The sequence below is a fragment of the Argiope bruennichi genome, chromosome 8, assembly GCF_947563725.1.
Source record: "Argiope bruennichi chromosome 8, qqArgBrue1.1, whole genome shotgun sequence".
NCBI classification, from domain to species: domain Eukaryota; kingdom Metazoa; phylum Arthropoda; class Arachnida; order Araneae; family Araneidae; genus Argiope; species Argiope bruennichi.
This window is the reverse complement of record NC_079158.1, coordinates 30,067,028-30,092,569: the sequence shown is the minus strand read 5'-3', so window position 1 is coordinate 30,092,569 and position 25,542 is coordinate 30,067,028. Positions and strand designations below refer to the sequence as shown.

The 25,542-nt window shown below is 28.3% G+C and overlaps 1 protein-coding gene across 1 annotated transcript; it reads right to left on the bottom strand.

The window, feature by feature from the left end:
• Positions 1–501: 501 nt before the first annotated feature.
• Positions 502–25,261, bottom strand: LOC129981924 (prostatic acid phosphatase-like). Its single transcript, XM_056092980.1, has 9 exons — positions 24,993–25,261; positions 15,517–15,612; positions 14,585–14,665; positions 13,835–13,984; positions 11,968–12,063; positions 8,771–8,860; positions 5,611–5,731; positions 3,704–3,798; positions 502–1,882 (listed from the first exon to the last, which is right to left on the bottom strand). Exons 1-9 carry the CDS (start codon positions 25,101–25,103, stop codon positions 1,487–1,489), a joined length of 1,236 nt encoding a protein of 411 aa, XP_055948955.1. The 5' UTR covers positions 25,104–25,261; the 3' UTR covers positions 502–1,486.
• Positions 25,262–25,542: the final 281 nt, after the last annotated feature.

Here is a 25,542-nt window from a genome sequence, read left to right as displayed (position 1 = left end):
ATTTCATGTTTCATTTGGAAAATGAAGTTATTAAATGTATTATCAGCCACAGAGATCCTGAAATTAATTACAGACAGAGCTTTCATTGCGTATTTTGATTAAAAATTTTCCCTTCGCGATAAACATTTAATTCTTATATTAATTACAAAATATAGGGTATTGACTCTCTATATCACACTTGTATTATGTTAAAATTTCTAAACTGCAAATGTGAAAAAATTTAAAATATGGTCATTATAATTTTAAGTAAATATATGCAATGAGCTATTGTCTAAAATTTACAAGTGCTCATTCTCACTTTTTAAATAAAAAACAGAATTTCAAAATTTTATTTATGCATGAGACAGATTTGCTATTTGAAAATATGTTTTTGCCATATATTTAATGTTGGTGCCATATTTGAGAATATTTTAAGTTTTCTCTAAATTAGTTGTTATATGCAGATATATAAAAAAAGCATTACAATGCAACAGACAATAAAATACTTGACACAAAGAAATATAAAATAAAAATAAACAGAATGAATTTAATACAAACTTAATACATTTAATACACATTATTGAATTTAAAATGAATTTAATAAGTTTGGAGATGTAAATGTGTTAGAATACAATGCAGAACCCCAGCCACAACCATTAGTCTGATTTCACTTATTTTTTTTTTATTTCGAATGAAAGCTTATTACTACTAAGTACGCCATCAATGGTTGCTGGTTGCGTATCCTCAGATTTTGACAGATACCTCGAAATAGCTCTTTGAGTACCTCACATATTTAACTACTGGACGGAATTTGCCAATTATCACCACATTATAAACATAGCTAATGAATCAGAATGTTCTATGTTTATTGTGCAAGTATATTTTTAAATAGTTCATTTTTTGTTGTAATGTGTATATCTTCAACGTTGTTTGATTGATTAAATTAATACTATTAATTTGTTGGGCGAACAAATTTTCTATTTAATTATTTAAAAATATAGAAATAATTAAACTTATTAGCAATTGGGCATCTCAGTGTTGCATAAAGATAAGATACTTTTCAGAATCATTTCAAACTATTCTCAGCAAACAAGTATACAAGAGATAAACAAACAAAAATTGCCTGTAATCTGCAATCTTCTTAAAAATTAGTAAGAATGTCGCGAAATTGCGAAAGACATTTGAAATTTATCAGCATTTAAAAATAAAATTATTTTATTGGGTGAGAAAATTTCAGTAGATCCGAAATTTATATTTTTAATGTTTTTAAGTAAATAATTATCGATGTCTCATTTTATATTTTAAAATCTGTTCCACGTTTCTTTGAATTATAATTTTTTCTATGATATTTGTAATTTTCTACATCTTCCTCGCCAATTTGTATGCGCCTTGAGCCCTTCTGGAGAGAGAATTAAATCAATGCATTTCTCCGAAGGCTCGTATTTCCTTTCCATTTTTTATTTTACAAAAGCTAAAAAAAATATGACCGTCATTGAATTAATATTTTCTACACAGAAAGAGCAGTTGTCATAGCTTTCATGTCATTGTACTTTGGTAAAAGAATGGTTTCTCCCTTTTCATTTGGATCGCCATCTTCATTAGATTCGGAATCGACTGAAATTACTTGAGTTCCACACAATGCTGTGTAATTCTCCGGTATGACTGGTTGGAAGAATTTAACAAAGTTGGTGAGTGGACAGTATTCAGTGCACCCGTCCAGCACCAAAGGGTGAGGTACTTGGTCACCTCCCATCTCTGGGTTAGTAGAGTTAAAGAATAGCGTGCGTACAGTGTACTCTTCGTCCTGTTTGTACATCTCAAAGGTGATGGTGGCACAAGGAGGAGGTCTCAGACCATTGGATAATTTCATTGCTGATAATACCGCAGCAAGGTTCCAATCATGCTGAAAAGTTACCAATGCATAATTATGGGGAAAAAAAACTTAATTTTTTGATATTATAGTAAAAATTATCAGTACATTATACAAATACAAATTTATGTGATAGAATAATTGAGAAAAATTTGGGGAAGTAATGGTATGTCTTGGCTGTTAAAGATTACTAATATGGCTCATAAAGTTTTATTTCACGAAATTGTTTTTTCTCAGAATCCGTTAGATGGCGCCATGGCTCTAATAATGATTTAATGAGAAAAATTTCACTTATGTATCTTATGATATGATTTCTGAAATTCTTTTCATGCATGGTTAGGAAAAGTTTTTTTGTATTAGTTGCGTTGCAGTAATTTGCTATTTTATAGCAGCATATTATAGCTGTTAATCAATCTGTAATTCCTTAAATTCTTGCAAATTTATAGTGTGAAGTTGAGTATTCCTTTAGCCTACTATGCGCAATCAAAGATCTCACATTGAGATTTATTAATTATCAGTTCCAGTGTAAGCTATTATAGATAATTTTAAAATTTATAGTTTTTGTTTTACACATTTTTACAATATCTCCACTATTTTTCAGAAATTTTTATATTAAACGAATCAACAATTAAAAGGGCATGAAGTAATATCTGTGAATAAGTTTATAATTTTATAAAATATTTTGCCACTAATTAAAATAAGGGCAAAAATTTTGAAATTAACTGGAGTTCATTTCTGTTTGTCATGTGCTATTATAAGTTTTTGTTGATTTGCCCATGAATTATAAAGTTGTTTAATGCAGTATTCATATGAGAGAGACAGTTTTAAAAATAAACATTATAGGAAATCTCTAATCAGGTGACAGATATAAAAAAAAACAACCCGGAGTGGTGTTTCCAAGTTATATTTTCTTTAACAATATGAAAAAATCTCTACGATTTATTTTTTTTATCTAATAAGCTTGCGAATCCAAAGGCCAATTTGTATGTAAATGAATCTACTCAACTGAAGAATATTTCTAAAAGCAATTTTTTTTTTATTTCATGTGTTTAATTAATGCTGTGTATTTAAAAAGCTCATTAAATATTTTATGAGTAGAATATTGAAAGTTTGTTTCTAGATTGTAAAAGTAAATCGTAAAAGATTCCAATTAATATTTCATTAAATAAAATTATTTATGATTATAAAAAATACAAATAAAAAATTATCCGCTTCGATCATAATCAATCGATATTTCAGTATTAACTGAATATTATTAATATGGTGTAAATTAAAATCTAATATTGAATCAATCATGCATAAAAGAAGATACCATTGTTAATTCCCATAAAATCTAGAAAACAAATCGAAGTTCAGAATATTAAAAATATTCCCACAATCCATCCCTGATATTAAACAAAACTTTTAACCAAACAGCATCAAGTTAGTTGATAATAAAGACATAAAGAATTAACTTGTTAAATTTCTTTGCAACACGAGATTTTCGAATGCTTGTTTAAAACATCTTAGATTAGAAATTTCTTTATAAAGAAGCTATTTGAATTAGTAATTTTGAACGTGACAATGAACTAGAAGTAATTCTCATGAAAGATTAAAACTAGACTTCACACCATTTCAAGTTTCATACAAGATGTCCATTAAAGTCCTTTTACACAAACACTCACATTAAGTTGAGAAAAGCGAGAGCCATTCCGGCAACCCGGTATCTAGATGAAGTAGAGTGAGCTTGCGATAAATGGTGAGTGGTTACAGCGCCACCTGGCGGTTATCGCTCGTATTTCTGGTAAAAGATGCGGGAAAAAAGTCAATTGCAAAATTATGTAGAGTCCGATGATATTGAATTTGTTTACTTACCGTTACGTACACGCTGACAATAATTTCTGGATCTGGGTTCTTATCATGCATGGTCTTTACTCGCATTCTCACAGACAGAAGATCAATTAGAGAACCTAAAACAATAAAAGAAGTCAAAATATTTCAAGAATGAAACAACGCTTACTGGTTTAGTTACTGGACTGCTAACCAGAAGGTCCCAGGTTCTAATCCTCGAGCATCTCAATTCGCCTCATTTGGTGAGAATGAGGCGAATGAACCTTCGCCGGACAATGAATCTTCATACAACTGTTGTGGTGCCATCCACCCGCAATAAAAGTCGTCGGACTCACGTGACGTAGCAACCCAAAAAGTCGCCAGAGGCCCATTAGAACGCACAAAAAAAAAACAACAAAAAAACAACGCTAGCCATAACGCTTGGTGCTATTCAAACTGGGTATAGGCCCATTAAAACAACAGCTACTAATATTATATCACCACTCAACGCCATATCGTTCGACTCACTGGAGGGAGAGTACTGTGGTGAATAGCATATAAGCCAGTAACAGCGCTTTTGCCTGGAGAACTGTTTTGGTATAATCGGTTAGATACTAGACTGCTAACCACAAGGTCCCAGGTTCTATCCTTCGTCCATCCCAATACCTCCTCAAGGTAAAAAAAATGGCTCATGATAATGAACTACTTCATTTACAAACAAACAAGCCATTCTAAAAATAAATTTCGATAAGAAGTCAAATTTTATAAACTTGGTAAAATTTATTATTATTTTTTTACTGGGCATGATTATTTTTGTATTGATCCCTGCAAGGTGTTAGAGATATTCAATAATCGAAATCTGAATTCTTTTGTTAAGATGATATTACTCATAGAACTATAGCGAGAATGAGATATTAATCTTTTTTTATATACTTTCTGTACATTTCTGACATAGATGTAATATTAACAAGTAACAGTCATTTTTAGTGAAGATAGAAAACATTGAAATAGATTCGAACAACTGCGCATTACTTATATCAATTTCTTGATCTTATATGCATTTATAGTGTGAAAGGCAAGAGCAGGAGGAGTCAATTATTTAAACTCAAATGAAATATTTAAGAAATCGGAATCATTGAATTCACTGTCTTGGCTCAAAATCATTCGGAACTAAAGATAATCATTTATTAATTCACACAAAATTAATATTACATTTGCTTATGTATTTACAGCTACGGAATAAGCAACTTAATTATTACACGGACAAGAACAATTTTTCTTTTCTTTTAGAATACTTGCATTAATGAAGAATGTTCTCTAGGAAAGACACAATTTTAGAAAGAACAATATGTTCAATTTTTAAAAACATCAGTATTCCAAGATTTAACAGCGTGAGAAATTGTATTAAATTACAAATGTCTTCAAATAGATATAGATATATTTTTCACGATATTATCCAGCATTCGAGATATAGATTAACATCGTGCAGATATCGTAGAATACCTTTCATTAATAGAATAAAAGTGATATTTTTTATATCTACAAATAGATATAAAAAAATATTTTTGGCATGCTGTTATAAAAAAATACTTTCTTAAAATTTTTTTTAGCATTTTCAGTAATATTATGGTAAGAAATTTTGTCATATTATTTGGTGGTTTTGAAAGTCCTCACAGCGATTTCATCATAGTCCTGTGATAGCAAATCAAAATTATGAGGACATGCCCAAAATACCACTAGTTTTGCTTTGAAACGAAACAGTATTCTATAACTGAATTAAATGAAACTTAAATATAAGCAGTAGTGCCCAAATATAATACGATTACTCTATTTTTTTCACTTTGTAGATATTCAAAAAATAAATGCTTATGAATCATTCAAAAAAACGATTAATTAAATTTTTTGCTAATTTATTTTAGGATTCTTTAATTATATTAAGAATTAGATCTTACCTACTTTTAACTGCAAACTTGTGGTTGAGTTATAGAGCCAAGTATATGCATAATCCGAAATGCGCTTCATATCAGACAGGTACATTCTGGCCCATCTTGGCACCTTCAGACCGGCTTTTTGCTGTCGAAAAATTAATAAACGAATTAATTAAAAAGATGGAGTTTTTTTTTTTTTTCGTATAGTGAATTAATTGTATTTTCTGACACCTTTATCAATATCTTTAATGGTTTAGTTAATGTTTGAATTGCTTGTAATCGAGTATTAAGATTCTCATAATTTAATTCCTTCATAACAAGCCCATTACATACAGACAGCCAATCCCAAATAATTTCATTTCGCCAGTGCTGATACGAGTTGAAATATATATATGCAAATCTCGATTATGCCCTATAATTTTTATTTGCATAAAAGGTTCATAGATGGCAGCACAAAGCAGGTACTAAGATACGTCAGAATCCACATTTATGCTCCGTCATTTACGTAATACTTTTAGTGGGTATTCTCAGATTAAATTTGTGTGCTTATTAGTGTCAGTGCATTCCCGCTGTTTACATCAGTATTCACTAAAAAGTATGAAAGATGAATATTTCTATATCGGTAATAATACGTATACCTAGAACACGCTTCACGTTTTGAAAAATTTCAGTTTAAATGTTTTTCGAATTTTTAAAATTTTGCAAAATAAAATTCTCAAGTAAACAAGGGACTTTAAATCTATAATAATAACGATATTAGTAAGGAATTTTTTCAAAGATACTCCAAATTTTGAAGTATCTGAGATGTGTAATAGCAGTCACTGTTTACTCCTGGTGTGTGCATCGTGTGCCGTGGTTTAGGATTTCTAGCTTCAGAGGAGCCAATTGCTAATAATAAATTTGAAATTTTGCGCAATCACATGGCTATTAAAATTCATTCAAAGAATTATATATTCAGCACGGCATTTGCCTGAAATTGATATCATATTATGTCGATATATGCCATTTACTTCTGAATATTCCATAAACGGTTTGTGGCTTTGAAGAATAATATAAACGTCACCGATCTTTTGATTCTTACTTTGAATTTGTACATTTCTTTCCATCGTTATGTGACATGGAACAACAATATGCCGTCTAGAATTTTTAACTTCAAAGGATTTTTTTTATCTTTTATTTTATTTTAAATAGTACATTAAATAGAAAAAAAGTACTTGTGATCATTGAAGTTTAAGTATATATTCAAATATATGACATATATAAGGGAGGAAAGAGGACGCTGAATGCTTTGAATCCTGTCTTGATAACTATTGTTTCATCTTTTAACCTGAATAGTCAATGGAGCCAGATTATGAAAAATGTAGTATGCATGTGAATTTGGAACTATCAAAAAATCGTATGTTAAAAGCCATGGGCAGCGAAAATACGAAATTTTAATTTATTACATGGAACCACCAACGATAAATAAAACTGGCTATCTATCGTTAGTGGTTTAAAAGTGTGTATTTAAGAGTCTAATAATACAAGCTGCATGGAAGCATGTCTTATAAAATAAATAACAAGACATATTTTTTTCATTCATTATCATAATTATTCTATAATTTCATCAAATTTTAAATTTATTTAAAATAATTACATGTTAATTTCTTGGCACGATATTGGGAAAAATTATGATTTGCATATATGAATGTTTATAAATGATGACTAATGTCCCTAAATGATGGTATCATTCACAAATATCATAAGCGCGAATAAATAGTTCTTTCCAGTTACAGCATTCACATTTTAACTCGTTTAATCCAGAACCTAAAGGAAAAGGCCTACCATCACGTAATTGCTTTTAAAGTATAGAGAATGAGTTAAAAGTATGCAGGGAAACTTAATGGGTAAGTTAGGAATAAAGACATTTTTTTATGGTATCAATGGTATGGTTTTTTTTATGGTTTTAGAAAAGATTTCGTACAACTTCTGAAGTAGAGATAAACGTTTTCGTTAGCGTTCTGAGAATTCATGCCTATAGATAGGGCAACCTAACTATTAGCACAAGATATTTTACAATATATCCCTAATGTTGTCAAATATTCTAAATACCATAAAATATTGTGAAGATATAGTGACAACAATGTCGTGAATTATATATTTTGAAAAACATACCCCGGAGCTTACTCTTGTCGTCTAGGCAAGCATTTTTCGTCATGTGGTTTAAGAAAAAAGCGGAGCTATAATGATTCTGTGATATGGAGTTAACGTATTATCCGTTAAACTCATTCAATCATGTGAAACTAATTATGTACTAAGACTAGTGAGTTATTTCTGTACTCATTTCCTCTGAAGATTCGAAGATAATGTGGGATTTCATAGCTATAGTTATTGTAGTACTATCTGGGTGGCTGTCTGTGAGCAAATTGGTAGCTTCCTTAATGTGTAATGATCTTTGTGTGGAAGTTGTGAATTTTTTACTATTGCTGATGACAAGCAATTTGAATATCATTTTAGCTTTGTCTTAGCCTTGGACTACCCTGGGAAAAATTATAACTTTGCAATCTAGCATTACTTTTTTTTTATGAAACTATATTTTATGTTGTTGCTTTCCTGCAAAATTCCATTGTCTTCTGTATGTGTTATAATCTTTATCTGGTGTTTTATTGCTTTCAATAATACAATATACTGTCACATCGATACGATATACTATTCCATCAATCGACATCGCACACTTAGCGATCTGACGCTACATTTGAGACTTTCCCCCAAAACTGATTTGTTTTTATACCTGACATAGATTTAAAATTTGTTTAAATAGTCTCAACTGATCCCATGGAAATACAAAGCTTAGCATGGTCAATTACTAATTGAATTTTTTATATTGTAAAAATTAATGAAACTCTTTAGATATCACTTCTTTACGAAAAAGGGATTTTTATGTTTTCTGGTTTAATATCCTACATTAATTAAATTACACGAAGATGATGTATTTGATGAGCTGATTGGTTTCGAAGTTGCATGTCATGATCTTTCATACTTCCTCAGTCTTACGATTTCGAGATTAATTCTTCATAAATCGCAGTAATAAATGGAAAATAGTCTGCTTCATTTTCTTTAAATGGATTATATTGTATCAAATACAAATAAAATTACATTACATATAAATACAATTTTGTATTATACCCAAATAAAGTATTCATACCTCTTTATAAATTGTGTCATACAGAAGAGCGACATCAAGCTGATCTTCGATTATCATCCCACTATTTTCGCTCCAATATGAATATAAGAACTAGAGACAGAAGATATTTGAATTAGAGATGTTATTCTATACAATGCAGCTCAGACAAGTATTAAAAATATAAGATGTGTTCACAATATCATATTTAATACTTTAACATAAATTAAGAATTATTTTAAAATGGAAATAATGATTATAAGAACTGAATTTAGACTTGAAGCTTGTTTTAGATTTAGACATTTTATAAATCTATGCAGTGCACACGAGACATCTTTTTTAATAAGACGATCAGTTAAGTTTCTTATTTCTGCACATTTTATTATATTAATAATTTATTTTAAATTAATATTTTGTTACATTCTTAACTTTGTAAAAATGTATATATATTTGCCTATTATAATTCCGAATTACCAGAAATCCTTGTTTATACAGAGGTTTGCTGAAGCAGATGTTTAATATTTATAAATATTCTAATAACTCAGTGAATGTAATGGCACATATATGAATCTGGTCAATTGAATTGATAAAGTATTGTTACGAATCTGTGATGCTGCTTCCCAGCATAGCTGGTTCCATAGGAGGTCCCAGAGCTTGGCGACAAACTTTGCGACGAATTTGGCGACTTTGGCGCAAAAATAGATTATACTCGAAACATCGAGAATTTTCCCGATCCGTCCAGAAGGAACCGAGATACGCGTCGAACGTTCCTGATTGGTTGAGAGGCTTCTAGCCCCGCCTCCTGAGACCTATAAAAGGAATCAGCCGCAGCTGCCCGGCAGTGGTGGACTAGTGGAGTCGAAGAGTAGTCGGGATCGACGATTAAGAACTGGCCTTCCAGAGATAAGCGGAGCAGCGACGGAGTGAAGCTAGTGCTGAACTAAGCTGTGCGCTACTGTCTGCAGTAGAGATTTGTTGTATGCTGCTGTGTATGCTGTTGTATGCTGCACGTCTCGGCTGAAGATAATCGTCTTCTGTGCTGTATATAGTTGTCGTCTTTGTGCTGTCCTGTGTGTCTTCGTGTAAATAAACGTCGTTGTTTTATTTTCTACTGCCACCTGCTGATTGAGCGTTCTCCACACCATATAACTCCCACCATCCAAACGAACCCCGGAAATTTAACAGTATTAATATTATACTAATATTTATCATTTACCAAATTTGTATTTTTTAAGAAGTTATTTATTTGACAAGTAAGGAAATAGAAGTTTTTAATCGATTTTATTGTGACACCTCTCAGGTGAGAGGTCCTAAGCAACTACCTATTCCGCTTAAAGCACAATTGATTAAGTATATAGAACAAAGAGATAAAATAATTGAATAATGTCGTATTTTCTTCAAACTTATGGTGTCATTTCGAATTTCAAAAGTATTTTGAAGTTCTGATTTCAAATTTTAGTCGCTTAATAAAGCTATAAGTAGAAGAAAAAAGTACTATATATATAATCTTATTAACAACAATTGTCGTGTTGCCAAAATACCAAGAAAGCAAACTGCCAATTATATTTACAATATATAATATAAATTTATAAATTTCTCTAAAAATGACATTTTAGAGAATTTATTTTAATAACAGTTACTTCTGCTTGATTTTAGAATTACAAAATTGATTAATAGATTACTATATTTTTATTTCAATTTCTAAATCAACTTTTATTTCATTGCATTGTCTGATATATTTTTCAAAATTTTGGGCCATTTTATTAAAATTATGAAAGATTTTAAACACAAAAGCCTATATTAAGTGTTTAATATAGCTCTTCTAATTAACAGTTTTCTGTTTTAGATGAAAAGGATCTTCACTTTTAGAAAGTCATAACTCAAACTTTCTTCTTCCCTAGCTAAGTTATTTATGCATAGGAAAGAAACTTGATATTTTTTACTATTCATTTATTTTTTAATCCAGCAGTGTACGGATCGCTGTACTGAAATTTGTTCTGTATATTTTAAATGCATGAATGCTTAGTTTTCCGTTTATCACTATCAAGAAAATTTGAAAAATAAATGCTGGGGTAGGTGTTGCTCTTAAATTTTACGAAAGCTCAAAATAACTAGTCTTTTCCTGGAATCGCTTATTCACGACTTCATATAAGACGTGAAAAACAGCTTAAACTAAAATACGCCTATTATACAAAATAAAATTTATTTGCAATGCATAAATTGTTCGTCAAAATAATGAATTTTACATAGAAATATTTATGAAAAATATTACTCTTTCTCTGTTAGATTTTTAAACTCTAAATAAACATTTTCATACTATTTTTTTTTGTGATTTATGAAGCAATTTTACTAAATTATATTGTAGTATATCCGCTAAATTTCCAATAATTACAACTATATAAAAAAGATAAAAACAAAAGTAATTAATTCTTTGAGCAAAATTGCTTTAAGGTGTACGTACACACTTGAAGATTTTTTTTTAAATTTTAACTCTAAAAATCTAGTTTTTTCACAGTAGATCATAAATATATGTTTAAACTCATTTAAATGAGAAAAACCATATTACACTAATTATTAATTAATTAAATAATATTTAATGAGCTAATTAGCCTATTTTTTGAAACATGATATCTTAAATTCTAATTTGTACAGACACACAATTCTAGTTGGAAATGATGCCTAATATTAGTCTTCATGTTGTCTGCCTCAAACAAGTTATAAAAATATATAGTTTATTTTTAACAATTTTTCCATCAACGATGAATAGAAGAAGCGAGATTTTTTCTGTCATTTTAACATTTTAACAGCTATTAAAAATGTATTTCTATAACTATAACTTTGATTGAAGCACAAAACATCCGCTATTTCATACAGATTATTTTGATATATAAATAACTGTATTTGGTTCATTTCTTGTTGAGTTATAATTGTTTGAATGAAGCAACATAGTGGAAAAATATCGTTCTTCATAAAATGAGTTTTAAAAACACCGTAACTAGAGTTTTTAATGAAAGCACCTCAAGAAAAATAATTATAACTCGAGAAATATTTCGAATATCGACAACATCTTGGTATCGTTTGAAAGCTAAAAAATCAGAGAACATTATTAATCAATAAAAAAAAATTTTCGATAATTTGAACGATATTCGAAGTTTCAAGTGTGTACATACACCTTAAGAATAATAGAGAATTTTATCAAATTTACCAAGAAATTATTGTACCTCATCTTTTCTCACATGTTCTCGAAATGGCTGTGAACCGAGTATTCTTGATCTTTCTTCTAATTGCGTCAAGCACCTGTCTTTGTAATTAAAGAACTGAAAGAATAATATTTTAGTTATTGTAATGATACATAGAATATCTATTGATACAAAATTGATAATGTAATAGATATTCAAGTAACTGCATATCGCTTTCATTTTATGACATCAAATAAAATTAATCCATTATTTTCTTTGACACAAACATTTTTTTAGAGAAGTTAATTTTTAATTTAATTTAATTTTCAGTTTGAAATTTGTGAATTAGAAATATTTCTTGTACTATCAAAATATTAAATACAAGTATCACATATTTAAGATAAATACATGCCAGATATTCGAATTACAGCATCGTCGTCAACTGACCAATTATGTATCCTTGCAAAATATAAGATGCCCTTGAACTCAGGGGCCAGTCCTTAAGGGTGGTTTAAATATGTATAAAGAAGCATTTTTTGAATAGCAAGAAGAGGTTGCAAATGGAAAATTTTGTCTGAAAAAACAAATTTGCTGAGAAAATGAAAAGAAAGCTTTTTACGTACATAATATTACAGTCAATGTAAGAATCTGTACAGGCCTGGTAGCTTCTAGCAAGTGACTGTTTAGAAGATACCTGGCGTTTTAAAAGCAGTTATAGCAGCAACTGAAAGTTTTGCAATGGGGCCTTATCTGAGTCCTTAGGTGTCTCGTGGACACAGCATTTTCACCAACCTTCTACTTATTTACACTTACTTATTCCACCTTCCTTTTCCATTCATTTCATTCCCATATTTCTGTACAAAAATGTTTCTTTATATGTATTTTACTTACCATTAAAGGGACAGGAAATAAGCAAAAATGTACGAAAACATGAAATTTTATTTGTACCCTTTCTTCACCAAAATATATGTTTATATTCAACTAAAAGTGTTATAAAATGTTAAATGAGCATTTGAAGGGACTAGAGGGAAATAAATACATCTTAATGACTTTTCACACAATGATATTGAATTTAGAATCAAATATCCTTGAGATGTTCCAAGTGTCTTAATTTTTGAAGAAATTGGATAGAATTGATAATGAAGATTTCGATTAAACATTAAAATAAAATAGGGTATGCATTTTATATTTCGAGTTTTTTTTAGATAGTTGTAAGTCAATTTTAGTTTAGAAAAACATAAAATTCCTATTTAATTCAGTAAGTGTACATAAGAATATTTCTAAAAAAATAACACTTAATTGGAATTTTAAAATTATACACAGTTTTGTTCCAAAACTATTTATATTGAGTAATAAGGGGGAAAATGTTAGGAAAAGTTAAAAATTAAATCCCCTGGAACATTCTGAAATTTTTAAAAATTATATATCCATTACTTTTTTTAAAAATAATACATTTCGTTAAAAAAAATTTCATTAAGAAGTTTGAGGTAATCATATATTAATATGTATGCATAAAAATTTCTCAACTTTAAGGGAATTATTCGCAAAAATATCTATTACAATCTACAGTCCCCTTAATGTTTTGCCCATGAATTGATGGTCTCCTTACATGTATTATATTACAAAGCTAAATGTACTGCATTTGATAAAATTATAGCATATTTTCAATAAATATTTTCAAAGTACAAGAACACAACCCCAAAAATAGAGAAAATTGAAGAAAAAAAATCGAAAAATAATGAGGATAGAAAAACTATTCCGAATTTTAATTATAAATGAAATATCAAATCAATTTGTTAAAATCAATTTGAAAAGAAAGAAAAAAGTGAAAAAAAAGCATTCACAAAAGTTCATGACAAGAAAGAAAAAGTTTTATAAAGTTGCTATTAAAGCAAATCAAGAAGCTTACAATATCATGTCTCTCCATGTAGCAGAGAACTATGGGTTGCCATTTGAATCCCGGCATGAACTGCCACTCTTCAGTGGGAGCGTACAGCGATGCCAGGAAGGAGATCAAGCTGATGGTTGAACGATCTTCGAACGAGCTGAAAGCGTCGACCTGTAAGAAAAAAATTATGACTGGTCTCCTTCATTTCTTATTTTCTCGAACAGGAAGTATGTAAAGACAAAATACAATAATCATGAAAAAATTCGAATTAAAATTTAGAGGAATCTTTATGTTTAAGACCTTATTAAGTCCGAAAAATACTTTTTTTTGGTATTATGTCTGTTTGTCTATGAACAAGATAACTAAAAAAGTTTTGAGTTGAATGGATGAAATTTGGTATATGATCTTTAGACCAATTTTGTAAATTCTATTGAATATTCAATAAAAATCCATGTAGAAGTCTGTCTGTCTGGATGCCCGAATACAAGTTAACAGATAACTAAAAGAACGGAGAGAGCCTCACTCTTAAAATTTGAGCACATATTAAGATCTAAAAAGTAGATCCTTTATCAAATTGAAAACCCAATCCATTAAGAGCTTGTCTGACAATCGGTACTTTTACATGCGTGTAAATGCTAAATCAAAAGCGCAATGACTTAATTCAACTGAAATCGAGTATATTTTGTAGTTATAGTTTAAATTCTGTGTCAAATGGTAAAACTTAACTTATATTAATTTCAAAACTTAAATATTAAAATGAAGATAACTTACTTCACCGGGATCTGATGTGATGAAATGGTCGTAAAATCTTCTCAGGAATTTGCCCATTTCATATTGTTGCAACTTGCCTAACTATAAAAGCAAATTTGTTTTTTAGGAAACAATTCATCATTCAAAAATCTGGTTAAGATTTATTGCATGCCTGATTTTGGGTAATGATTAAATGGATCAAGATGAATGAAATATCTTGAGAAATTATTACTCTATATAAAGCATAATTTTAAAGCTGTTTAAAATAATTAATTCCGTGCAATTATATAATTCAGAAAATTATTTTCAAACACAGATCTTAGTGCATATTCTGCAAATATATGTCGAAAGAATAATTATTTTCAATTTGAAATAAAAAAAAAATGTATCTTTTAAGATTTTATACAGTTTGTTACTCTACTGAAACTGTAGTGTAATATCATGCTGCCATCTAGTGATTAAAATTTATACCATATTTATTTTAACAAAATAATGCTTTCTGTTATGCTATCGTTGAAACTCTCGCAGTTTGAAGTTTGATACAGGATATTCCTAATGATATAATTTGCCAAGTAAATAACACTTCATAACCCTCTCACATTAATATGTAAACTAAGGTCTTAGGTTTTTGAACCTGATACAGTTATTCGTAAATCTCATTATAATTTTGATAATAAAGAATTTATAAAAAAATTCTTCACAAGATAATTGGAGAAGAAAAATTTGGGATGCATTTTATAATTCTTTAATGCAGTCATAATGCAATTGATACACTCATTCCTTAAATTTGTTATAATTTTTGATAATAAAGAATTTTAAAAAATGTTCTTAAGACAATTAAAGCGGAAAATTTTGGAATGTGTTTAATATTTCATTTATTTCGAACTCGTGTGTAAAATATTTCTATGTATTATTGGAGATAAATATTATCCAATCGTTTGGCTTAATTTTACCTTTGGGAGTAAACCCATTCCTTCTGGCCAATCATCTTCGGTGTTCTCATCATTCGGGTAGAGTGAGAGCGGAGCATAAAAACCATTGGTTGTGAGCTAAAATAAAATATATATATATATATATATATAAAATCACTAAAAACATTTACTTTCTTAAAAATCTAATTTTCCAAAAAATAATAATTTTTAATGTCCACATGAAATACTAACCAATAAAAATAATTCCTAACAACTTCGCAAAATCAGGTAGTTATTAAAGTTGTATTCTTAAAAACAGCCTAGTGTTTTTTTTTTAACTATAGCTATATTTTTTTCTTAAGGGGTAATTATGGCATGATACATTTTTTTCTCTGTATTTTATTCCCGAATTTATCACATGTATCAGCAATTTTATTTTTGTTTCTTCTGTAATATGTACTATAATGGAACTATCATTTTAATATTGATTTATTTAATAGAGAGAGAGATTTTTATTTAATAAAACAATTTGAACATTATTTCACCCTTCAGGAATTGTTGGGACTATTGTCTCTTTCATATTGGATATACAAATGACACTGCTGTTTTTTAAATGATGACTGCTGATTACTACATGTTAGCATATAAATTGGATACAACATTACAACAACATTTCATACTTCTTATTTTATCTATATTTGAAATATAAATTATAATTAAGTATGACTAGTTTTGGATGCAAATGCAGCATAAATGGAATGTATATTTCATATTTTATAAGACAAAAACAGCTGCAGAAATGATTTGCTTGATACTAAAACTGTACTGCGAATTATGTTCTGCTACCTATAACTTGAAAAATGTAAACAAAACAAATAGTATGGGAAAACTACCTAAAAATCTAAAGGCAAGATATTGGAAATATTATTAATTGAATAACCTTAATAATCACAATTTTAATAATGGATTAATGATGAAATGATGTCCAAATTATGCTGAAAAATAATAAAGTTTTCTTATAATGACAATAATCACCCACAAATGGGTAAAATTCTCAAATTCTATAAAAGTTCTTCGTTGGTATATGTTGTTCTACTCGTATTATCCAACGGAGGAATCTTCCGCCAATTACTGTTTTTATGATCAATGTAGAATGTTTTTTCTGTAAAATTGTTCAATTTTTATGATAAAATTAAAAATATTGGCCTCAGAATCGATTGTTGAAACAAATAACTTTTACATCCACTGGCCAGTGGCTGGTTTAAAGCTGTGGTTTCTGTTAAACTATTTTAAAATCTTTCTTCCATTTTGAATATAAATATTTTTATTTTACTTGGGAAAAAAAAAGACGAAATCGTGTTTATATTACCAATACTTAGAGAATTTTATTTTATAGTAAAAGATTCTACTGAATATAGTTGATTGATGTGAGTTAGTTAGTGTCTAAACTCCCAATTTTTGGATGATAATTTGGTGGAGCTGAAAATAATACAGACAAAAAAATCGGACAGTAGGAAATAATATATCCAACAAAATAAAAGAACGGACGAAACATTAGCAGACTCTAGAGGAACAGAAACTTTAGAGTGCAGCCTATTGATAGCTAGGCGATTATTTAATTTGATTGGTTGAAATGAGCAGAAATTTAACTATAGTCTCACAACGGACAAAAGATTTATTATTCATAACAATAAAAAATTACTACTGATTATTATTAAAAGTACTGAAATTAAACTGATAAACCTAAAATTTTAATATTTTTTTTTTTCCTCACTGATTTAATTTTTTTTTTTTTTTTTTTTTTTTTTTACTGAATAGATAGAAAGACCAGTGGAAATGGCAGCTAAAATTCTTCTGCAGCATTACATCGTGAAGCCTGAATGAATTAAGAAGAGTGCCCATTTAAATTATGTCTAATTGAAAAAAAGTTTAGATTAAAAAAAAATTGGAAACTTAATAAAATAGATCTCGAGTTATAAGAGTTTAGACGTACAGTGGAAAAAAAAATTAGTATGAAAAATATTAATGGAAAGGGGATCATTATCCTTTGTAGATTCTTTCCTAAATGAAGGAAATGACTTTTTTGTGATTCATATAAGATACACGTATTTTATTATTACGGATATTTAATGAAATTCCTTGAATAGTTTAATTTCCGATTTCTTTTTATGCAAAAATTAAAATCTCAACGGTTTTCTACTGACTATGTTTGTTAGCATCCATTCTATGAATAAAAGCTTAATGTTGTTTTTTTATGGCTGATGTTTTTTTTTTTTCGTATATACATAGATAAACTTTCTTTAAAAAAATTTAGACCAAAATTTGATACAAATTTATAATTTTGGTTTAAAGACTATACTAAATTGCATTTGTTTACCATGTTGTCTTTCATATCTGTCATATTAAGAGATAATTTTTTATTTATTGATGGAAATCAATAAAACGCAATAAATTCATAACAATTTTGAAATCTAATTTTTTTTTTTTTATGATTGCAATTATCACTTACAAAATTATTTCTTTGAAACGGAAGTAAAAATGTATTCCGTTAATTAAAGATTTTTAAATTTACTATAAGCTTGATTTTTTGTATGCATTTTTGTGGAAGTAAATGAGAAGTATTTAACATTTTTCAATCTATTTAGCTGTATAGATTCAATCTATATAGCTAAGCGACTGCATAGGTAAAATGATTTTACAATAGTACAAAGTTTCTCACTTCAGAGGACTGTTGAATGAATTCTATTGGTCCGAATGAGATAAAAGTTGAATTACAAATAATTAAAATAATACGTTTGACATTTATTAAATAAAAAGTTTTAGTAAATATATCCTCCGATATTTGGCATTGTATGCACGTAAAATATTTGATATGCTTTATAAATGTTAAATAATATAAAAAGTAGCATGAAAATTTCTGAATATATCCCCTTCAAATTCAACAATGTGCTTTAATCGCAGTACCATTTTTTCCACTGCTACCTGAGGTAAGTCCACTAAAATACCAAGAATATGACTTCGAGTGCTGCCTTTCAGATCTGGCACAGATGGTGACTTTTGAAAACAGATATTGTCCTTCAGGAAATCCTACATCCCAACATCGTACAGAGGTCTCATCATCATGGTCTCATCATCTAACGAATGATGAGACCATGCTATTAGAAAATGACTGCTAATCACCATTCATCTATGAAATGCTGTTTTGCAATTGCTTTACAAGAATGATCAATGTGAGTATCCTGTATGAAAATAATATCTTGAAGGAGTTCATGCTATAGAAGTTGTGGAATTACAAAATCTCTCAGCATATTACGATACCATTTTCTTGTGACGGAATAAGTTTTAATCCCATTTGCAAGTTATCTCTTTAAAAAAATAATCCAACGATAAAGGCAACAGCAAAACCTTACAATACGATCACTTTTTCATTGATTGGTCCTGGATAGCTTGAAGGTATTCCGTTACTAGAATTAGAGAGTTTTAAGTGTGAATTTGACCATAGAGGCAAAAGTGAGTTTCATCCTTCCACAGAATATTTCATGGCCAAATGACACCAGCCCCTACTTCAGCAAGGAACTGAAATGCAAAAGTTCTGAGAAACTTTGAATCGTCGTCCTGCAATAGATGCCTAGGCTTGATTTACAAGGATAAGAATACAAATTCCATTGCATGAAAAAAAATTATACAATGGAACACAGCATATGCAAAAAAGAAATTGGAACATTCACACTACTATACAGCAATTTATTGATGGCTTCAGTGACAACTACAATCACCTATTTTGACGATAGAAGATAAAAGACGAGATTTAATTTCGTCTTTTACCTGAGAAAATGAAAAATTGCTCAGTTGTTTCAAATTTTTGTATCATCTTGTTCAGAGTGCATGAAGAATACGACGGAATTTTTTTTACAGCTACAACGGAATTCTATTAGTTTTGGTAGAACAATATTACCAACAGCTTATTTTCTTCCGACGTATTCATGATGTGCAGAGAAATAACTTCTCGCCATCTTTTTATCCAAAGAATAAATGCTAATAGGATGAGTTGCATTGCAAATATAGTTTCAAATTTAAATATATGCAAAGAAAAACCATTTGTGGCCAGCTGCATGCGCTTGATATTTATACACCAGCTGCATGTATAAATATCAAGCGCTTCCTTTGAATAATCTATAGTTTGAATTCCATCTTATTTAGATCAATAGAACGAATTCTAAAGCCATCTGAAGGGGGAAACTTGTTTCTCGCTAACCCTTTATATTCCCTAATCCCTTATTCCCGTTCTCGATCAACAAAAAAAGCCATTTAAAATATGTTTATTTTCTCTTGTTACAATATATGTAGAATTGATTAAAGAGATAAGAAGAAAAATAAATTAATACTAATTGCCTTAAGCTGAAAATATTTCCTTTGTCCCAATATTAAAACGAATTTTAAAAAAAAGTTTTTTAAAAAAAAAGCAAGATAGATAGAGGGAAAAGAAGCATGTCAGCTTGTGAACCCCACTATGTTTAGGGATAGGTTGTTCTCGTTGCATTTCTGTTTCTCCCTAGTTTGGTGGCACATCTTGATGTGCAATAGAAACTTGATAACCTAAGGTTTTAATTTCAACTCCGGAAATGATAAAAAAAAGTTCGATTGTAAACAAATGAATATTTTGATATGTAAGCAGTCAAAATCAAGAATTATTAGGCAGAAAATGTCTATAAAACGACGGAATAAGGTAAGAATGAATGTTCTGAAATAATACTGGGGATGCTGCATTTACATCTCTAATGAAACAGCCATCACTGCATGTTTATGAAACATTACCAAAAATTTTGAACAAATTATTGTTTTTCATTCTGAATCCGTTAACAAATGTCTTTTCATTGGTTTTTATTTCATTTGCGAATTATATGTGGTGATAAGATAATCGAGATTGATTTGCATGAAAATTATCCAAGGAAGGCTAGAAATAAGTTGAAAATAAACATAAATAAGGAAATGAAGTAAAGTAATATCATAGATAGATAGAAAATTACGAGCAAAAAAGGAAAGAATATATTGAAAAAAATATAAAGAAAAACGTCTGAAATAACGAAAGAATTGAACAAATGTACCCAAGGAATAAATTAAAATTTATATACATTTAAAATTTAATTATTCTTGAAAACTTAAATATTTTTAGAAAATTGTTAATTTGTTCATAAATATCGATAATTGTTACTGTTTCAGAAATTACATAAAATTAGAAAATAATCGAAATAAGACTTCTGAAAAAAAAAAAGGTCGTCGTTTCAAAATCAAGACATGTACAGAACATTTTGTATGCAAATAATAGAATTTTCCAGCATACTTGAAAAAGATATAAAATCCTAGAAATAGTTAACAACAGCTGGATAAATCATATTTTGTGTATTATTAAAAGATTTCGTGAGTGATATAGGTCACACCTAGTAAAAATAAAGTTGATGCACTTTTACTTACTTTACGTGTACACAAATTGCATCTCATCACTTTATAAAAGATTCAATTTCAATTTATCCTAAATGGTACAATATTTACATGAAGTTATAATAAATTGATTATTTGTGTTGGTTGAAATGATTAAATCTATTGATGACTTGTGAACCTGCAAATATTAATTTGTTTATTGAATTTTTTTACTGTTTACTGAAAAAAACCAACATAATTTTTCTCTTGTAAACATTTTACAACTGCCATGCATTTACTAATTTCTTAATAAACTTAATTTTAATTGTGATACTTTGCTTGCAGTTGTAATGATATTTAAAATAAAAATTACTTTCGTAGGAAAAATTTAAATAATATAAAAATCTCACTTTTAGTAGCCTTGTTAAAACTGATTATTTTTTTTTCAAAATATGCGCTCCATTTTAGATAGTAATTCATTATTATAAACATTATAGAATCGGGGTATCAATTGTTTTCTCAAATAACTCACAAGATGGTGCCATTTGTAAAGATTCAAAATTTAATTAATTTAATCTAATAATTAGTAATTAAATTTTGAACTACTTAAAACTGTTAACTCTTATGGAGATTGTGTGCAAACGTTTTATTTATCAGATCTTTAGCATTTCAGGAAATAAATAAAGAAGGAAATTACCACACAATTTCGTTGTTACAAACATGAAGTTAAATTCAGTGAGCGCATACAAAAACTAATTTAATTTAACAAGAAAGTTTCTTAGAAAAAACATTAATTTGTATGACTAAAATTTAATTTTTTTTAAATTTAAACCACCGCATTTCTATATTTTTAAAGCACATGCATTTTTTATAATCGTTGATTGATAGGAAAAAAATTAAATTTATAATTACGAAAGTTTACTCGTAAATTAAAAAAAAAATATTTTTACAATTTTTGCTTAAATGCCTTTAAAAATTATATTACTATAAAACATAATTTCTAAACTATCGTGCAATCTTTCCCTTTCAAGTAAAAATAATAAGTTATTTATAATTCCTTAAAATAATATTAGCACTTTGAACACTTTATCTTATTACATCCCCCCTCAAGGACCCAAAATTATTCGACGAAATGTTTATATGCAAGATACCCACTCTAATAATAGTTTAATTTCTTCGTTGGAAAAGTTGTAATCAGGTGCATTCACCGCTGCCATTTTCTCATCATTCCAACTTCTAAAAATTTCTAAAAGGAAATCGGGAGAGCATAAATTTTATATTCTATCTCTTGATAAAAAGTATCTATCCTCTTCTTCCCTCGTTGACTAACGTAAATTTTCTTATAATCTTTCGAAAATGAAAAAAAATAAAATTATTATTATTATTATTATTATTGCAAATGGGAAATTAAGGATGACATTTCTGTTCTATTTTATCAGGTTTTTATTAATATGCTTTCTTGTCTGTTCGGCTGCTTGTTTTTTCAGTGAAAATTTTATAATGAATTTTAAACTTTCTCCCCGATGAGCTAAAAACTTTAAGCTTTAAAGTTAATTCAGAACTGAATGACAATGTAATATTAATTCGCTTCTTTGTATGATCGGTAAAAAAATTGTCATTGGGTATAGTTCAATTGGAAAGTTAATTAAATATCGATTGCAGAATTGTATAGACATACAAGACTAAGAAACTGAAAATTATTGAAAAAACTACTGGTATAAAAGGAAATTTTAAAATACACAATGTTTTTAAATAAGGCTGTAAAAATTATAAAGAAAAGACTTCTTCCAAGTTTCATATAAATTTATAACTCCGATTACATAATTTTCTGTTTATGAATTTTTAAACTTTCATTTTTTAAATTTCCATTCACAGATTTTCAGGTATGGAGCTATGAGTGATTATTTTTAATTTTTAAATCCATTTTAGAAATTTCGTATATTAATTTATTTTATTTAAATAATTATTTATAAAAGAAAAAAATTAAATCGAGAGTTGTGGTTTCAAAGAAATTAATTTTTATTTATCCTAATATCATCACTTATTTATAACAATGAAATCTCATATTTGTGTCTTATGCTCTATCAATTTTCAATAAAAACACCTGTTTTGAAGAAAATACAAAATATTTAAAATCCTCTAAAATAATCTGTTTTTCTAATTAACAAAAATAGAGTTTTTTTAGACATATTATTCATTTTATGTAAAAAAAAACTCAGCAAAGGATAATTTAAAATTAATTTCTTTTTATTCAGTAAACTAATCCACGGAGCATAGTATTTGGCATAAACATTAATATTATATTATCATTTTAAATAAATTCCTCTTCATTCAATAAGGTGATCCATATAGTATAACATTTGTTATAAACGTTTTGGCTCAGAACCAATTTGACTCTGAAAGCAAGATTAGGCCCTGACTGATAATTCGATTTATTAAGAAATTCGAATTCGAAGATATCTTGGATATGATGATGATGTCGTGTCGGTGTTACCATGGAAAGGGGTTGTAGTAGCTTCTGAGGGCAAAGTCTCCAGAGCACCCGAGGGTAGAAGTCTGACTTCTAGCTCATGAAACTCACACACATTCGCTTTCACAAGCCCTTTTTACAGGGGGGGGGGGCACATTCACACATCTCACAGATGAAGAACAACCATGCCCGAACCGGGATTCGAACCCATGACGCCCAGATCACGAGGAAGACGCGCTACCCCTATGCCAGGATACCGGCTATCTTGGATATAAAAACAATTTTAAGAAAGAAAAACTTAATTTTTAGGTTTTAAAATGTAGGTATGTATTATTTTCCAAATTTAGCTGTTTAATACATATTGCACAGTTAATAAATAAATGGTAAGTATTTATGTTAAAAAGAGTAATAAGAATTATAAATGGAAATGCTTAAAAACTTTGAGGATAATAATTTCAATAAATAAATATCTTATTTTAATAAATGAAAAATCTACAAAGATTTGAATATAAAAAGTATGCCATAGAATTTTAGACAGAAACCCGGAACAATATACATTTAACAAGTAGAAAGGTTAGATGTTAATTATAAGAAAGATGTAAGAATTTTTTCTCTTTCTCACTTATTTATATTATTTATACTTAACAGCATTTCTGAATTTTATATTATTTGAAGTATTCCAGTGAATGAAGAGACTAAACAATTAATCTCTTATTATCTCGCACAATATCAAAGAAACTATATAATTAATGAAAAAAAAAATGAAATTTCAGTTGAAAAATAGAAATTTCCCAGAATTCAAAATAATTAAAAAAAAATGGAATAAAAATATAACAATTAAAAGTCAAAAGTGGCGGAAACTGGATTTTTTTGTCCAAAAAGGGGCATAAAGCAAAATCTGTCTAGTTTTGAAGTGCATCAAATTATTTGTTATAAATGTCAGAGATAAATAAAGAAATTTATTATCTAGATCCTAAATTAAGTAAGTTATCTCATTTTTATTCTAAAATTAAATAGGGATAAGATGAGATAAACAATTTATAAACTGATAAATGACAAAGAATTTAATTTTCTTTCTGAAAAAAAAAATGTAAAATAACTGTAAAAGTAACTATAAAATAACTGTATAAAATATTAAATCTTTAAAAGAACATATAACTTATTCTTTCGTTTAGACACTATACAACAAAACAAGGAAATATTATATTTAATTTAAAGTCGTAATTTATGAAACTTTCTGCAAAAAAATTTAATTTTTGAAAATAGTATTTAATTAGAATTTGAGAAAATAATATTTAAAGATGCAGAATAGTATTAAAACGCTAATTATATAAACGTAAAAATATAACCAATTTTACAAAAAATGAATTCCGAAACAAAATTCAAACGTTTTTTAAAAGAAAATGTTTCAAAAATTATGAATATAATTAATAATTTAACCAAAATCTATTTTGTGACGAAGTTACCTACCTTAAATTTAATGAATAAGCTGGTATCTAAAAGCAAAATTATACATTAAAAATTATTTGTGAGACATTTATTGCCTTATTTAATTTTAAATAATTCCCATCAATTAATAATTAATACCCGTTGTTTAATTTTAAATGATAATTAAAAATAATAAACTTACTATTTGGAGGTACATTAATTCTCTTTTCCCTGATTTTTCGACATCATCTTGGGTGAACACGTGATCTTGAAAGAGACATAAGATTCCAATTAGGATAAAGTATTTCCACATTACTTAACAACCAACTTTTCTCTATTAACATATCCTTGTTCTAGTTTTTTGTTGCAGTTTTCGGATCTGTCCCCCTCCCTATCTCATTGATGAAAAGATATTCTGGAAAGCAATATCATCTGCACTTCTTCTGAGATAGTAGGCGCTGCATCCTTTCTTGATCATTTGTTGATCTTTTTACAGGTGGTTGAAGTCAAATAAGTCGCAATGTTGAATATCCCAATTTTAAACCAATATTATATTTGCCATAAAGTTTGGAAATCACTTATATATCTAATGATAACTGAAGATCAGAAGAATGAATTTTCGAGAACTAGCAAAGAAGTAGAAATTATTTCTTTCATTAGTAATAAATGTAATTACATTTGGTACAGTTAAGGTATAAATCTATTTGCAATATCCAAGGAGCCAGTACAATGGACTACTGTTCCTAAAAGCA

Coding starts and splice junctions, on each gene's coding strand:
- LOC129981924 (XM_056092980.1), bottom strand. CDS start 25,103: ATGTGGAAATACTTTATCCTAATTGGAATCTTATGTCTCTTTCAAGAT. Junction 13,985..14,584: donor TCACATCAGATCCCGGTGAA/GTAAGTTATCTT, acceptor TTTTTCTTACAG/GTCGACGCTTTCAGCTCGTT. Junction 12,064..13,834: donor ACATGGAGAGACATGATATT/GTAAGCTTCTTG, acceptor TTATTCTTTCAG/TTCTTTAATTACAAAGACAG.